This window comes from Aquila chrysaetos, chromosome 9, assembly GCF_900496995.4.
Source record: "Aquila chrysaetos chrysaetos chromosome 9, bAquChr1.4, whole genome shotgun sequence".
NCBI classification, from domain to species: domain Eukaryota; kingdom Metazoa; phylum Chordata; class Aves; order Accipitriformes; family Accipitridae; genus Aquila; species Aquila chrysaetos.
The window spans coordinates 17,875,818-17,893,148 of record NC_044012.1 but is presented as its reverse complement, the minus strand read 5'-3'; the positions used below and the strand labels follow the sequence as shown (position 1 = coordinate 17,893,148).

The 17,331-nt window shown below is 43.2% G+C and overlaps 1 protein-coding gene and 1 long non-coding RNA gene across 7 annotated transcripts in view; one reads left to right on the top strand and one right to left on the bottom strand.

Annotated features, from left to right (window-relative positions):
• The first annotated feature begins 482 nt into the window (after positions 1 to 482).
• TOX3 (TOX high mobility group box family member 3) overlaps positions 483 to 17,331 on the top strand; it is a 123,948-nt gene continuing 107,099 nt past the window's right edge. For 5 of the 6 annotated variants that reach the window (XM_030026417.1, XM_030026418.1, XM_030026416.1 and 2 more), the window contains exon 1: positions 6,028 to 6,195. In XM_030026417.1, the coding sequence (XP_029882277.1) occupies positions 6,094 to 6,195 (102 nt within the window). In that variant the 5' untranslated portion in view covers positions 6,028 to 6,093. Of the gene's footprint in view, positions 737 to 6,027; positions 6,196 to 17,331 lie in introns of those variants that run through there. The other variant, XM_030026423.1, reaches the window with a different exon arrangement.
• Positions 526 to 5,944, bottom strand: LOC115346403. Its single transcript, XR_005933241.1, has 2 exons — positions 5,885 to 5,944; positions 526 to 1,675 (listed from the first exon to the last, which is right to left on the bottom strand). It is a non-coding gene; the product is annotated as an uncharacterized LOC115346403 (long non-coding RNA).

The window sequence follows — 17,331 nt, the reverse complement described above, 5'->3', positions numbered from 1 at the left end:
TGCAATCAGTTTGTTTTTCAACGTGGTCGTTATCTCACAATAACTGTATACTAGTATGTCAGGATACTGTAACACTGCAGTCAATAGCAATAGGATATTCACTCTGCCAAAAAGTAATCCTATATTGTCCATTACACACAGGTTATTTTGGAGGGTTGTGGAATACTTTCTTTAAAGCGGCAGAAACCTTTTTACTGTAACATAGTTCAACAGTATTAGTGGTTATCTCTGCTCTGTAAACAACTCACATACTTGTTTTTCTGCTAGAATATGGTTAAAATTGTTGTATGTGAGTTGAGGTGGTCAAATACTTCAGGTAAGAGACGAGACTTCAGCAATCCACAGAAACATCAATGTAGGCACATGTAAAAGTTTGAAAAGTTTAATAATTTTGGTTTTCCTAGTTTCACAAAGTAGTGCATTTCCTGACTTGGGCCTGAAAGAAATAGAATTTTCACAAACCCAAAACTTTCAGTTGTGATTATTTTTCTTTTTTTTCCTGCAACACTCCATACTTGTATTTTGAAATAATGATTTGTATTTTTAAGGAATGACTATTAAAAATATTTTTTTTTTTTTTTTTAATCCTTTGATCTATAGTTTTCTAGCTGCAGCAACTGAGACAAAGAGAAGGTAAATGATCATCTGGCAGACAAGCACTAGACTCCAGCTCCCCTGATTATTTGGCTGCTCCCATCTGCTGGCTGACATTCCCTCCTTTACTGCAGGAAACATGGTCAGTGACTAATAAGTGTTTATTGATCTCTGCTTGAGATACTTGCTGAGAAATGTAGATATCAATGAATATTTGATCTGAATTAATGCTAAGAACAAAAGTTTTTTCTTTACTGCCTCATTTATATAGGACATTTATGCCTGCATGATCACTTATAAATGCCAGCTGACTGTACAATCTGATGAGAAGGGGACTTCAGTGAGAGAAACTCTAATGAATTAATATGCTGTTAATTGTACTTTTTCTTAGCCAAAAGTTACCAGTGTAGTTGTTGCTTTGAGGGTGAAGTCAAAATATTATTGATTCTCAGCAGCTGTACTTGATAAGTAGAATATAGGTCTAATTCAAAGCCCATTGCAATCAATTAAAGGGACTTCCTATTGATTCTAGGAGGCTTTAGATTATTTTCTAAACCAGACCTGGTTGGTGCTCTGTCTTTCTTTTCTCCTCCTGTATTCCATCCTTTTTGTTTTGTGCCCTCTCATCCTCCACATGTGCTCTGAGGAGAAGGGTCTAAGACGCCGTTCCTTAACAGGTGAAATCAGGGATGTTGTACTCCTCCATCTCCTCTTCTTCCCCCCAGTTCTTATAGGAGCCAATACAGGTGGACCGTACACTCTGAAAATGAACGTCAGGTCTTTTTTAATGTTGATTCTGCATTGTGAAACTGGAGCAAAGAGTCTCGGGCCAGCCTTGGTTCATTCCACCCCTCCTCCCCTTATCCCTCATTCTCCTGCCCCCTCTCATGTTTGCCGTCTTTGCCAGCGAGGGGACCGTCAGGCCAGAGCCATGGGGCTTGCTGAGCTGCAGTACTTGCGGGGGACTTGACTGGCTATCTGAACATTTGGATGTTAGGGAGCTGGTGTGCCTGCTCTTATCTCTGAGGTTTCTTCCTGACTCTGCTATTTGTTGGAGTAAATCTCCCAGTGCCTTTGACTTCTGTATCGTAAAAAGAAAGAAAACGTCACTGAGCCTCTGGTACTGTACCCACGTTACGGATTGCAAGACTGACACGGGGTTTGCAAAGTAGTTTGCAGAGGCTGTAAGGGTACTAGTTAAAGATAAAGCAAATAAGCCGTAACCGTTAAACGCGTTCCCTTGCTACATCCTGGTAGAAAGAAAAGGACTTGCCAGGCTTGTGCGGGAATCAGCGAGGCCTGGAACGTTAGTATTTACCTGTGCAAGTTGAAAGGTTTCTGGGCAGAAGTGAGAATTTGTGCATGCACACTTTCAAGTTTGTATATGACTGATTCACTCCAATACAATTTCTGCTCTTACATCAGAAAAGCAGTTTGAGTGTTCTTAATGGCTTTTAAAATTGAATTGTGATGATGAGTCAGAGGAAAGTATAGCTGAAGATGGAACAAAGTCACAGTTTGTGTGTTACTGCCTGAATCATAATTGTTGGCATCGGTAGGCATACATTCAAATCTTTATGGAACAATGCTTTTCAAAAAGTTTCTTCGAAATCAAGGCTACCCAGGACCAGGGAAATTACTGGAGTACTCCACTTACTGTAGACAGATGCTTAGTTTTATTAAACCATCAGAAAAGAAGGGAATACTTACTCAAAATTGCAAGTACTCCATACTTCCAACTGCTCCGAAAGAAAAAAAAAAATTAAAAGTAGAATTCCAAAGCCGTAGTTTCACTGAAGGACCTTAAAGAGAATAGCTTGAGAGAAGAATTTGTTGGATTCCTTTCAAGCAATATGTACAGAAAGATATATAAATACTTTGGCTTATATTCCATTTTTAAAGTACTCCTGAGATAAATACTGTTACTAACAGACAGATTTGACGTCATGTATATGGATTTAAAGTGTAGCAGAGATTACTCAAGTTTACTTATTTAATACACTACATTGAAGAGGTGCTGAGAAAGGAAAACACACACTTACCTAATTTTTTAGTTTGTAAAATTCTCTCTGGCACAGTATCGCATAAACCCCAATATTTTCTTTAAAAAGAAAAACAAATTAGCATATATATCCCAGTTTCTCTTCTGTTTTCCCTTAAATGACTCATTAATGTCACTGCAGTCTTAGTAGTTCTGCAAAAGACTTAATTTGGGCACTCGGTAGAGGTGCCAAAGCTAGATTATAGTCAGGAACTGGAATTTTTTTGGTTGGAAATATCACCAAATTTCTATATTTTAGTTTGTAATTGTATAAATAGACAGTATTTCAAAACTTTTCACCAAATAATATTTTGGGGATAAGTGTTGTGCCTAGCTGGAATTTAATTTTTTTTTTTTTAATTCTGATTTATTCCATTTCAATTTTACATTAACTTCCTGGACCAGTGACGTCAAGATGGAATATTTTGGGGTTTTCCTATTGTGCCTGTTCTTTTGTTTTCAGAAGAAACTGTGTTGGAAACAGCATATTCCATCAGAATACTCAAAATCACCATTGTTTACATCACCATGATTTGCTCACCTTCTGAATTTAAGACTTCTAACCCAGAGGCGGTCATCGCCCGCCCACCGCGGCACCTTGGGTGCTTTCCGTCGGCCACCTCCTGCTCTGCTGGCTCGTGTTTCTGGCTCTGGAGCGGAGACCGCTGCCGAGGCCGTGGGACAGGAGGGATGAGTTGGGCTGGTCAGCCTGGGGTGTGCTGTGGCCCGACAGACAGCCCCTCGCCAGCCAAGGCAGGAATTGTGCAGCAGGCAAATTGCTTTGTAGGCCACGCGCTGCCCAGAAGCCATAAATGGCATAGGTCTGCAGCCTTTCAGGGGCTCCTTGCAATATGACGACGGGACCAAATCCTAAACTTGGAATCATTTGGTGTTCATTCCTCCCTGAAGCAATTTCCCTCTGAATTCAATGGGAATATGCTTTCAGATCTCGTTAGAAGCGTAGAGAACCAGAGCGAGGCAGTCTGAAAATACCTGTATTTATATAGCAGAGCACCTCAGAAGTCGGCGCCAACGATCTGTTCCTATACCTGAGCACCTGCTTATTCTAACGTGGACACTTGGCTTTACAGAAAAGTTTGTCACCCAATGAATAAAACAAAGCAGGTATTACTTTATTAACCTCAGCTGAAAGGTTGAAATGTGTTTGCTGTGCCTATACACTACCACTTTTCTGTGACTGCTTTGGAGGAATGCCCTAATGCAACACTGCATTCTGAAAGAGATTCAATGTCTTTTTATTTCCGAACAGTTTGTTTCGGGAGCATAAATAATTTTTGCCACAGGTATGGGGTGTGCCTGTGTGAACACTCTGCGCTGTATGTGCCTCAACCATTTCCCTTCTAGCAACAGAGTAGATTTTGCAGTTTTTTCCCTTTGGTTAAAAATGGTTGACACAATGAATATGAAATTGGATTAGCTGTTTGACAGAATATGCCTGTTTTCTACTGAGGCATTTAGCAGTTCATACACATATTTCTAGAAAGTTAAATTCTAAATATTCCATGTAAATACTGATGTGTATCTGCGCTATGTTTAATTCTGCTCTTAGTGCAAAAGGTCACTTTAGAGATCTTTCTTTGCTTCAAACCGTGAGACTTCAGGATCAATCCCCTGAATAAGGGTGATCTGGTGTTGCCTGCGCTAGCAGGAGCCACTTGAGCCACCACAAACATTGAAAATAAGATTTCTAGGAAGGGAGTTGGGAAGATGTTCCCTTCCTACATGGTGTAGCTATTGACCATTTTACAGTTTTCTCCCAATCTACCTAAACAGTGCAAAATCATGCCTGGACATGAAGCGTGGGGCATTAAGCTCCTGAGGCAGGCTTCAGTCCGAGGTGGGACTGCAGCACAGGCCCAGGATATATGTCCTCGGCAGCCAGAGCAGAGATGCGGAGACCTTCGGAGAAGGTCTTGCTGCTGTTGTACGCTTAAACCTTGTATACTTGTGTTGTCGTTGCTGTTTTGCAACTGAACGGACTAAACTTAAAGGCAGTTTGGGGTGTACTTCCCGTTGTGTTACAACGGCACCGGAGTCAGCCCTAGACCTGAACGGCAGTTCCCTCCCTGTCGCAGAAGCCTTGCGTCAAGGGCATATTTTCATCCTTCTTCCTTGCACCTTGTCTGCAGGGCACAAGTCGTGAGGTTAAATGGCCTCGCTGTTTCCTCCAAAAGTTCTGGAGCAAGATTTTGGGTCAGGAAAGCTCCATGCAGGGCAGCAGATACAGCTGCACGGCGCCTACGAGCGACTAAACCCATTTGGATTATTAGTGGATTGCTTTGAATCAGCCTCCAGTGACTTTGAGTTCAAGAAGGCTTCTGAGAGGCAGGCTACTGTGTTTTCAAGTCCTGCTCTTGACAGCACGTTGGAAAAATCTCCTTCCTTCTGCCACCGCGCTGGCGCAGCAAGGCAGCGGTGTAAATCAATAAAGCGCATTACCCAAAAAACCAAGTCGGAGGACTGGTGGAAGCGGTGCAAGTTACTCACCTAGAACCTTCCGGGAACGAGGACAGCCATGGGCAGGAAGGGCCGGCAGCCGCTCGCTCCCGGCCCCGCTGCCGGCCCGGGCGCCCGGGCGAGCAGCGGCGCGCAGCGCGGAGCCCGCACCGGCCGCCGGGGGCGGCAGCGGGCGGGCGGGCGGGCGGGCGGCGGGGGGGGCGGCGGCGGCGGCGGGGCGGGGAGGGGCGCGGGCCCCGCTCGCTCCTCCCGAGGAGCGCTGCCAGCGCGGCGCCGGCTCTTTCGGCAGTTCGCCCCGCGCTCCGCAGCCCGCCCCGGCCGGCGCAGCCCCGTTCCACCAACTCCGGGGCAGCTGCCCCCTCCCCGGCAGCCGCGGGGCGGCCGTGACATCGCGCTGCCCTGCTCCCCCGGCCCCGCGGGCAGGCGGCGGCGGCGGCGGCCACCCCTCCCGCCCCCCCCCCCCCGCCTTTGTCGGCGGCGCGGGCAGGCTGCGGCGGGCAGCGGCGGTCTGTCGGTCGGTCCGTCCGTCCGTTCATCCGCGCCGGGCGCGTGGCTCCTTTGTGTACAGCAGCTGCTCCTGAATGCGGAGGCAAAGCCCGTGGCTTGGCACCGAGCTTTTAAAAAACAACAGCCTTCCCTCCCTCCCTCCCTCTCTCCCTCCTCCTCTCCCCTCCTCCCGCCGAGGCGGACGGGCACCCACCTGGGCTCCGCCGCCCACCTCTCCTCTCCTCTCCTCTCTTCCTCTCCTCTCCCTCTCCTCTCCTTGTTTACCTGCACTTTTCCGCCGCCTCTTTCCCCCGCTGTCCCCTGCCGCCTCCCGGCCCTCGTTCGTCCCCGCTCCTCGGGAAGGCTCGGCGCCCCGCAGCTCCGGTCCCTCGGCGGTTTGCCCGCGCCCCAGCCCCGGGGAAGACACCTGAAGGTGGATCTATTAAACCTCCCGGCGGTCTCTCCAAGTGCACTTCTTGGACCAAAGCACCGGCATGGATGTAAGATTTTACCCGGCTGCGGCGGGCAGCTCGCTTCCCGGAGACCCCTCCAACCTGGACTTTGCCCAGTGTTTGGGTTACTACAACTACAACAAGGTGATTATTCCCGCGTGGGTTAATTCCTCGTGCTGCTGCCGGGACCGGTTCCCCGAGAGCCGGAGTTCGGGCTCCGTCGGGGCGGGGAGGCTCGGGGCTGGGGGATGCCCGAAAGCCCGAGGCGGCGGGGAGCGCCGGCGGGTCTCTGCGGGGCCGTGGGACGCCCGTCCCCGGAAAGTTGGGGGCGGCGAGCGGCCGTCCGCGGGGCCGGAGCCGCCGGGCCGGGCCGGGCCCCCCGCGCCGCCTCCCCCCCGCCTGCCGGCGGCCGCGGCGGGACCGGCCCCGGGGGGGACCAGCCCCGGGGGGACCGGCCCCGGGGGGGCCCGGCCGCCAGGCCGCAGCCGGCCGCTGCCTCGGCCCGGCGCTCGGGCGTTTCGGTCGAGTTCGAAGCCCAAAGAGACCCGCGAGTAACTTTGGGCTGCGGGTCCCTCTCCCCCCGCGGGCAGGGAACAAAAGGCAGCGGCTTTGCCGAGCGCGCAGCCCTCCGAGGCTCGGGCCGGGACTTGCTGAACTTTTCGCCGGGCTGCAGCCGCCGCGGCTCCCCCGCGGCTCGGGCAGAGCCCTGCGGGAGCTCGGCCGTCCCGGCGAGGGAGGGGACGGGACGGGACGCCTCCCTCTCCTCTCTTCTGCTCTGCTCTTTCGGATGATTCCGGCTGTGTTATGGCCAGCCTCTAACCAAAGGATTATACCAAACAGGAGGATTACCTAAAAGTACATCAGCTGCTAGAACGGGAGGATAACAAACGTTTCGGTTTGACGAGGATTGTCAGAGAAGTTGCGGTACCGCTTCTGTCTGTTCGCACCTTCTCTGCGGCATGTGTAGTTCATGGAGTAAACGTTACAGTCAGAAGCAGTAGTCGTTTCCCAGTGGCTACCTTCATTGACAAAAAAGTGTTTTAATAATACGGGGATGATTTGTTTCTCAAATTACCCAAATCTGGGAAAGGCAAAGTTAAGAATGACACTGTGACTCATGCTATTTTGAAAAAGACTTAGCTGTTTGCACTGTGATGTGTCAATAGCACATTGAGCTATTAGCACTGGGCCCTCACACATGCACATAAAGATCCCTTTCACACTGTGTTTTTCCTGGTGCTATGTTTGTCCAACCTCTGGGGCCTTTTGTGAGGCACTTCGTGAGATGCTGGGGAAAAGAAGGGTGCTGTGCAAAGTCTAAACTTCTGTTAAAACCTGTTTTTTTAGAATATTGTCCAAATGAGTTGATAAAGTTTGATGAAATACAAAGATCGCTTTTAGAGAGAGAAATAATGTGGGTTCAAATGAAGGGGTTCGGGAGCTGAAGAAAACTTTCTCCTAGGGAAATTGCTTCTGAATAGATGTCATGAGTGTACTTCTCTGTTGCTCTTTACGATAATCTCCATCTGAGCTGCTCGATGTTCAAGTTTGTCAGTACTGATTTGGTGGCTGCCTCCCTTGTCGAAAGGCGCAGATTTACTTTCACTGGAGATGCAGACCAGCGTTCCCGTGGAGCGTGCACAGCCCCTGCCTTGCGCATGCTCTCTGTGCCGAGGCTATTAGCATGCTGCTTTTGTTAGTAGTTAATATAGAAAGACACAGGAGCATGAATTAAAGATGAAATGTCAACCTTAACTTTGAATGCTGCTAAGGACTTCAAGAGCTCTGAAACGCATAGTAAATGTTCACTGTTGTCTGATACGCCAACTAATTTTGGAAACTTGGCAACACTTACTGACAAACAGCATGCTTACTGTAAATTTCACTTGTTCAGTGACTTTATTGTGTTATGCATGGCATGCGTTTTTTCAGGCTCTGTTACAGGTTACTGTATGGGTTCTTTTTTTTTTTTTTTTTTTATGTCCAAAATCTTGAACGTCTTCTGAAAACTAGTGGTTTATTGTGTCCATTAACTTGCTGTAAATGCACAGTTACATATAACCTTTTGACTGTATTTCCCTTCATCATACAATGAGAACAGAGCACGCATTCAGAAAAAGTCAAAAGTAACTAACTTTTGACCTATTCAGAAACGCGTTTCAGTCGCTGTGCTCCTGAACGTAATTTTGGCAAGTGTCTTGTAGGCCAGGCTTCCAATCTGCAGCAGAAAATATTTTAATTAACAGAGCCCAGCTCACGATGCATGTGTCTTATAATAGATATCTTTGTATGCAAAAGGCCTGATCCAGAGCAGACCAACGCATGGGAAACTGTGTTGCTGTTGCTGTGAACTCTTCTTTGGTTCAGCTGGGAAAGTAGCAATGTGGTGTACAGGTGTTCAAGGACAGAAGGGGAATTTGTGAATGAGTTCCTAGAAAGGAGGATCTTAACTGTGTCAATCTAATCTCATTTTCTGCATTGTGTATAATCTGTAACTACAGGAGTCATTGTAAGTTGTTTTGGTTTTTTTTTAATTATTCTGAAAAAAGACTACCTTTATTTTGAAATCTTCCCTCCCTCGCTTTCCATCCATTCTGTCCTTTTCCCTGTGTTCCTAAGGAAAATAAATGATTACTCTGTTAGGGACTGAGATGACCAGAAGGCATAGAAAAAAAGAGTTGAAATATTTACTCCGCTGAAGTAAATGGGAGAACGGTTATTGATTTCACTAGGGACAGTATTTCACCTCAAGTCTTTCTGAAACTCATTTGAGTATCCTGCCCACTCATCCGTGCCTGCTTCATTGTTAGGAACTGAATCCATATTCTCTTTGTGACAGTGACATTGCCTGTGACAACTGCCAGGAAGCAGGAAGCGTGATGACAAGAGTAAACACGCTGCGTGGTTGTATATATGTGCAAACCCGGCATTATTTATGTGAAAATATTCTTAGGATCATTAAGACATAGAGTTGATGGCATATGGCCTACCTGCGGAAGCCCGTGTCTTCTATCGCAGTGTCTAAAAATACTGAACATAAAGCCTTTTAGTGTAAATACACTGCACCCTGTGAGACAATGCTGTCTTCCACCTGCATGCTTTAAACAGATTTTCCCAGGACCGTACAGTTTTTTTCCTTTCGCGGGTACAGCGCTGGCAGAAATGTGGCACGCTGCCGCATGAATCCCCAGGCAGGACTTGGGATCTCGCGTTGCCCTGTGAGCGAGGGACCAGCGGCGGGAGGGGAATTGCAGTGCAAGTCCTGGGCTTGTAGCCACGTGTGCTTGGGAGCTGTCCTGGCCCATACCTGCACGTGCCCTTCAGTTGGATTCCTTCTCCACAACTGCTTTTTAAGAGCAATGTCCTGCTTTTGAAATTGGTTGCCAATATTGGATAAGTAGGCCTAATGGTAAGGGACGTCATCTTGGGGTTTTTGGTGTGGGCAGCATTAGTTTTGAGTAGATGACAGGCATTTGAAAACGGACTGATGTACATAAGTATCCCTGCCATTATTTATAGCGCAGCAGTTTCTAGAAAATTCCGGCTTGGGATTATTTTTGTTGAGACGGTGTGTGACATGGTAAACACATGTAGAGGGCAAAAGAGGAAATCAAGATATGGAAATACGGTGATTTGTCCAAGGTTACGCAGTCGGTCACTGACATAATCAGGGCCACAACCAAGGTATTCTGAGATTCAGTCCAGTGGTTTATGCTGAATCTCATTTACTCTAATAGGATTACTTACATGTTTAAAGTAAAGCATGTGCTTAAGTGCTTTGCTGGATCAGGGCCATATTTGATAAGTTTTCAGTGCTGGTGTGAGAGTACATAACTTGACCCTGCATGTGTCTGGCTGCTGGTGGTTCAGCATAACAGCGATCCACCTCTGCTTCATGGAATTGCACAAGTGAAATCATCGTCTGCCTGTTTCTAGAAGAGTCCTGCTGTGGTGTACTAAAAAAAAAATCACCAAAAAGTAGGTATAAAAATTACAGAAAGTTGAAAGAGAGCAGCTGTTGTAAAACATTCTGCTTCTGTTTGAGCCCTTTTTATGGTTCTGCAGATGGAGAATGATTTTGGACATTCGCTATAGTTGAGTAGTTTTTTTTCTAAACAAACTTTTTCACTTACTGAGTAAATTATGTGCCTTGTACTAAAAATATTTAGGGAACTACTATTCATCGTAGCAAATACATTTTTTGTTAAAGGAACCACATTTCTTATGATGCAGTCTGAAAAAGGGAAAAGAAAACTCCAAAACCTAAACACGTACAGCTCAGTGCTTAAGCTATCATTATATTAAATCCAGAATCCTTACTTCATTATTTAGCTGTCTACATTTTATAATGTTTATCTCTTCTACACAGATTGTCCTTGAAGGATACAAATTTCAAACATACATACCTTAATTTAGGCACTAGCATACATATGTGAATGTCAGAGCTTGATGTTTTTGGCTGAAATATTTTGCATTTTACAAAGGAAGCTCAGGAAGGTTATCTTGTTCTTCCAGAGGTAAAGCAAAGACAGCAGTAGTTTAGTAGCATGCTAAACTGGGGCTATAAGTCATTCCTATTAGTGTGTGTTGTTAGGGAAAAATGGATTACAGTTATGCAAACGATTGAAAATTACTCTTCTTGCAAATTTAGTGTGGCTATGTATGCATAGGTTTTTCTTTCATATACCAGATGGTGAGAGACAATGGGTGCATGTATGCTGTTAAGATGGAAAGCTCTATGCTCACTCATCATCTGCCCTGCATATATGCTACTTTACATCTGGGCTCTGCTCTGATGCAGACGGGCTAGTCTCTGGTGACTGGAAGCTGATGCGTGCTGTGGTCATGTGTGTACCTACAGCCTGACCGTGACAAAGGTGGCCCCAGGTGATGGGAGAGTGCCAGAAAGCACCAAGGAGCTCCCACAAAGTTGAGAGTAGAGATTCATAAGCAGAGACACAAGCATGGGTCTTGCTGGAGACAACTGAAGTAAGGGGTTGGGAACTTTTTGCTGCGCTATCAACTCAGTAAATGCCATTTTATCTTCAGTATTTCCCATTGATCTTCTGGCACATGTGGCAAGTGTGCTGAACTGCTGCTTTCCCAGAACGGCCCTCCCCTGCCTCTGGTATCTCAAAGCCTCAGGACTATGCAGGCAACTACTGCTGAGGAGCAAAAAAAGTTCCCAAAATATTTGGCTGTCCAATCCAGCACTAAAAGTGTTGGATATATGCTTCCCAGTGCTTGGAAGAGGAAATGCAGCAATCAGATGAGTATGTCCACAAGAATACAAATTATAATTTGTATCATCACCATGGCTTGCATTACGCTGTTTTTCAGGAGCCATCATCCCCCAGGTTTCATGATGTACTTGAAGAGGTAGCTGTGAAAGGAAACCCCTATATGCCAAAGGCAGCAACTCTGCAAGAACTTATGTTGCTCAGAATGAGCGTGTATAATGGTGATACTAATTGGATTGTGCAGTGTACGGTTTTTCTGTTGCTCAAATAATGCAGCTCCTACACTGAATGTACCATTTGTTTTCAAGATACAAGGAGTTGGTTGTATACGAAGTTTACTTAGTAGAAGTTGATTTTTAAAACTATTTTTTAGATGCTTTCATTGCAATGGGTTACAATTGTATTAGGAAGATACTTGTGATGATGTACAGCAATATGTGAAGAGTTTGAGTTTAATGCTTAGAGGTAATCTGGAGTACTTACAGTATGTGTGGAAATGACTAGTGGGTGCGTTTTAAAATAATGATAATTTGTAGCAATCACAACTCTGATGTGTGCACACCACGCCATGGACACCCACTCACACGTCTGGCTCTAGAGTGAGGAAATACTGACTAAATCCACTGGGATGACAAGAGCCTGATTCCCACAGCATCGCCTGCGTCAAACATTGTACTTCATGCAGAGGTACCAAGTCCAGCCTAACCCTGTCATGAATTATGATGACTTTCTAATAAAATCTGAAATAGAAACACAGGAAATAACAGCTTATATTCTTTGGTGGATACTTGAGATGAGAATAGCTCATGTCGACTGAAGTTGTGCGACTCGTTTGTTGCAGTTTTGTGCAGTGTTCGGCAAAGCGAGGCCGATCAAACTGTGACCTTTGGGTTGCGCTGCAGGCTTTTATTAAATTTACAGTTAATACATGCCTGTATATTTGTTGAATTCTGACACTCCCTAAACATGTAACTAATGCTATTGAATGATGATGATCTAATTTAAGAGGAGAAGAATTTGTACAGCACTAATCCTACCTTTTTATCTGTAATCACATTTCTACTGCCGTAAAATTGAGTACAGTTATAGAGACCTAATGGCAGGGTTGAATTTTCAAATGCTTCAAACTCTTATCTGATAGCCGTCTTCTATACTGTTACCCGTCTGTGTGATGTATTTATAGAGTGCCAGTCACCATAGTATCTTTGCGATGATTGCTACCAAAATTGAGAACTCTGAGGTGAAAATCTAATCAGGACTTTAGATAACAATGTCACACAAGAGCCTTCTGGTCTTTGCCACTGTGCTCTGTTCAGATGAAGGCTTTGATGAGATCATGCTTGCTGTCGTGTTATTCATTATTTATTTTTGTAACAAGATTTCTACTTCATATCTTTTCTACTGCATGTTAGCACATGTCAAACCAATCCAAGTTCTGTTTTGAATATATTCTCTCTGTTAGTACCTGAAACAATATATTGAAAAATACAGGCGTTACAGGGCTGCTGAACTAGCAAAACCAAAAGGGGAGACTGTCGTTAAACGACTGCTTCTGCCACAGGTACCTCAGCTATCCGAACAGATGTTTTCATGAACTTTTTCAGACTCTTCATGGTAATGGGCAGACAGGCTGAAAATACTATTCTCATCATGTTAAAAATGACTGAGTTTTATGAGGAGAGTGCTGGAGACATGATTGACCAGTGCTAGAGACTCGATTCTATTGGAAAAGATGTGCTGCTAAAACTAGACAATATTAGTTTATTATTGAAAATTAAAAATGTTTTAAACAAACAGTGTAGTTTTCAGCTTGTTTGTATAGTTCATGTGCCAGCTATTGGCATCAGTGTTCTCTGTTTACTCCTGCATGGCCAGTTTGCCCAGCAGCCCACGTTTTGTTGAAGAGCCCCTTATAAGTATCAAGAGGGAAAAGAAAAGCAGTCCATTCTCAAAAACTGCAAGTTGAAAGTATCCCTTAATATCCCTTTAAGCTTGATTAAAAAGAAAAAGAAAAAAAAGAAAAACAACCATGGACAGAATCTACTTTTTTTTTTTTTTTTCCCCTGGCACTTGTATCTCAGCTTTGTTTATGCTCATTGGAGACTGATTCAATGTGGGCATCTTTCACTTCCTTATACGGGCATTAGATCAGGCCTGGCCTTGGCATTTCATGGGAGAAATTGTTACCAATTTAATGTTTTATTTTTTGCCTTTGTAAAGTTATAGCCCTTCTTCCTGTCTGGGTCACTACGACCATCTATTATCATTCCTGGCCAAAGACTTGTGAGAGCCAAGACTAAATCTTATGGAAAAGAGTGGGTTGTGACATAGTGAAGTTAAAAATGAAGGCTGTGTTGGGATGAAATGCCAGGATTTGCACGGGCAACCTCTGAAGTAAGGGATCTGTTTGTCGTCTGCTTTTTTGTAATTTATTTTTTTTTTTTTTTGGTGGTGGTTGGCATGACCTTATCTGCTCCTGGCTGAGGTGAGAGCTGCAGAGGCAATAGTATCTCCTCACTTTCCTCAGCTGCTTTACAAAGTATGTAATTGATGATTATGTAAAATCATTATGTTAAAGCAGAGTATTGCTTGAACAGACACATTTACATTTGGATTTTCTTTTCTCTATATTTAATAATCTGAAGAGTTCTGATCAACTGGGCAACTGAAGAAAAGGTTACAAATATGTAAAATTACCAGTGTGGTAGGATTTGGGGAAAATGAAGTCTACGTGCAGATGTTTTTGGTCACTTGAAGCGAGTTGTCTTCATCTCTCCATTTGGTTTTCTTAAGAAAATTTTTTAAGAGAAACTCTTCTGTGTTTAGCACTCAAAGTGGATATAGTTTACATTGTAACTCTGTAAACAGTTAATATGAGAGAAATTAGATAGGCATCTGAAAACTAAATAGTTTTAGACATGCAAATTAATAAAGTATTAGTTTTTTTGTTTTGGGTTGTTGTTTTGGTTTGGTTTGATTTTTTTTTTTTTTATTTTTTTTTTTTTTATTATTTTTTTTTTTTTGTGAGGAACCCATGCATGGAAATAACCTGAGCTGTATGAATCATCCTTTCTATCCCAATGGGACAACTCCTACATTTAAAGTCACTGAATTATATAAAGGTTTGTAGGTACAGGACGTATTTAAACACCTCAATATTGATTAACTGTCTAATTTTGATATGAAAAATTGTGTCAAAACCATGCAAAAATCAATTGCTGCATAGTAGAGTAGCTTATTTTCAGAGCAGATCATATTTATCTGCTGTTCTTTTTATGCTATTCTCTTTATAGTCATATGGCTTATACAAATAGTTGCATCTTGAATGGTTTAGGTTACTGTATTTCAGTATTACTTTGTTATTAATAAAAGTGCTTTTGTTAAACTGTACTTTTATCAGTAAACTTTTACTGATAGAGGATTAGCGGTCCTCTATTTTTTTAAGCAATTTGCTTTCTTAAATAAATAAGAATTTGATTAGGCATGGGAAAATGGCCATTCAGTTTGCTTTAGTAGGTTAATGCTGTTACTTTTGCGGGTTCTTGGTAAGCATGTGGATGAAATGATGATAATAATAGGCAGTCATGTAAATATGGGGATATCATGGTATTGATTTGTTCTAGTGAAAAACTTGATAGTTGTGGTTTCCTACCACAACCCAACATGGTTCCTTTTACTCCTATTGTTTTGCTTGGTATGGTTTGCAATACATTAACTTTACATTAAAAAAAAAAAAAGCGTACTCTATACATGTGACAAAACAAACAGAATTTCACAATGTGTTTTCTGCTCTTTTTCACAGCAGAACTGTAAGTAAAAACAAGACTGATCTCAAGACTGTACACTGGACATACCATGAATGTAAACACATTGTGAGGTGCAAACACGAGAGCTTAATTTAGGTTTGCACTACAAAGTAATAATTAAAGTAAATAATACGTTTATACCTATGTGACTTTCTGTTTGTGCTTTTCTGTGAGTGTCCAGTAAGTGTATTTCAAATGATAAAATGAAGTAATTTATATCAATTTATTTTGTCCTGCCAGATAGTTTAGAGGTGCAAGGTATTATTAAAGTTATTTAACAGTTGCTTCTGCTGTCCTTTCCTTCTGACATTTTTAAAACCTACTTAAAGTTATCTTTATGCTCCCGTGGTGATACACCTGAGACCCAAGGAGTGCATGCGGGGTGGTAAATCAGACGTTATGTCATACAAGGCAGCCTGGCTTCCTAAACGGTGGCTTGCATCATTGCTTCCATGATGGAGATCTACCTGTTGTTTATGACATAGCAGAAGTGCTGGTAAGGAAAGCCACCTTTGTTTCGTTCTCGTACCTTCGTCTAAGCCTTTTTTAATATAATAGCTTTGTGCTGGGATCTTGAGTGATGCTTGTAAGGTGCATAGGGTATTGTATGGCTTGTTGAAAATATGTAATTGTTGTTTCAAGGATTTGACAGGCCATATATGTGTGCGTTCTCAGTTCTGATGGTTGTCTTACCTTGGTCTTTTTAAAGTAATGTTTGAATCAGAGGTGTGCATCAGTGGCTTCAGTGAAATGTTTCAGTACCCCATGCTCTCCCAGTCATCATGCCTTATGGGGCTGATGACTTGCTTCTGAGATTTTGCCTTTGTGGAATCAGCTTTGTGGGTGCCTTTTCTGTGAGAGGACCCTTGAAGCGTGCTCTGCGTCAGCACATTCATTGGGTGGCTTTCTCGTGTCCCCTTGGCTCCGCTGCCTGCTTGACTTGGAACTTGCTGGCTGATAGCACTCAGCAAAAACCTGAAATTCTTGGAGCCACCCACAACTGGGACAGAATTTCAGTTGACATGCAGCTCTGACTGAACAAGGTGAAAGGCAGGCCGTGTGATCTAGGGCTAAATATAACTCAGAGAGATTAATCAAAGATCATATGAAAGGAAAACATAGTAGTTCTGTTCATTAATTAGGCAAACCAATAGCACTTCAGTGATTTGCATACGCAGATTTGTGATATGTCCAGTGTACAGCTTAGAGATTGAACTTGCTCTTCTACCTGTAATTCTTCTCAAAAACCAGCTATAAAATTGTGTTGTGAGCTTCTATGTTTATTTTGCCTCAATCTGCAACTATAGCTTGCCCAGTTTAAGTAGCAAACTGTTTTTCTAAATTTAGTCGGCAAACAACTTGTGATAGGATAGCAGTGTTTTTCTGCATCCGCTGTTAGAAGGTGTTTGAGTAAGGATGGCGAAGATTGGCTTTGACTTCTATCAGCACAAATCTATTGCTGGTGATAACATATCATAAGAGTATGCTGCCTATCTTCCTGTATTCTTGTCTCTAGTAAATAGCAGTTTTTCAAGGAAAGTCTCAGAATTTGCCCTTTTGTTAATAGTCTGGTGGAGAGTTTATATAGCAGAAAAGAATCCTGATTCCTCACTTGATAATGTATTAAAGGGGAGTTTTTTTGAGCTTTGTCTTGTTTTTTGTAAAGAAAATTGGCAACGGTTGCTTTTAATACATGTAACTAATAAATGTTAAATCAAAAATGTGACTCTTGTACAGTGACACGTTTTAAAAGAGCAGACAATGTGTATTGGTCTGCATCATTTGTAACAATCTTCCACTGCTTGGAAAATGTAGGGAGGGTGTTTGCTGCTGTGCAAGATACATACATCAGGATACGTACATCTTCTTTGGAGATCATGGGGCTCCTTATCGTTTGTTGATACTCTTGGATTGCTAATAAACTGAATTCCACTATAGCGCTCTATGCATCATATTCCATGTTATTTGTGTGTTTATGCAGAATTATTTCTAAATAAAAGTTTTTCAGGTTATTCCATCATGAGGCGTAAGTGAGAGACAGTGATGATAAAGGTCTTCATTCATATTATGACTAACTGCAGGTGAACATTATGTTGTTATGTCTCATTCTCAGTGTTGCTGTGACTCAAAAATGATAATAAACTCCATTAAAATACCATGACATCAGTAGACTGAGTATTTAAAATGCATATGAAAGGTTAAAGTCTAGAATTCATAAGAATATAACAGCTATC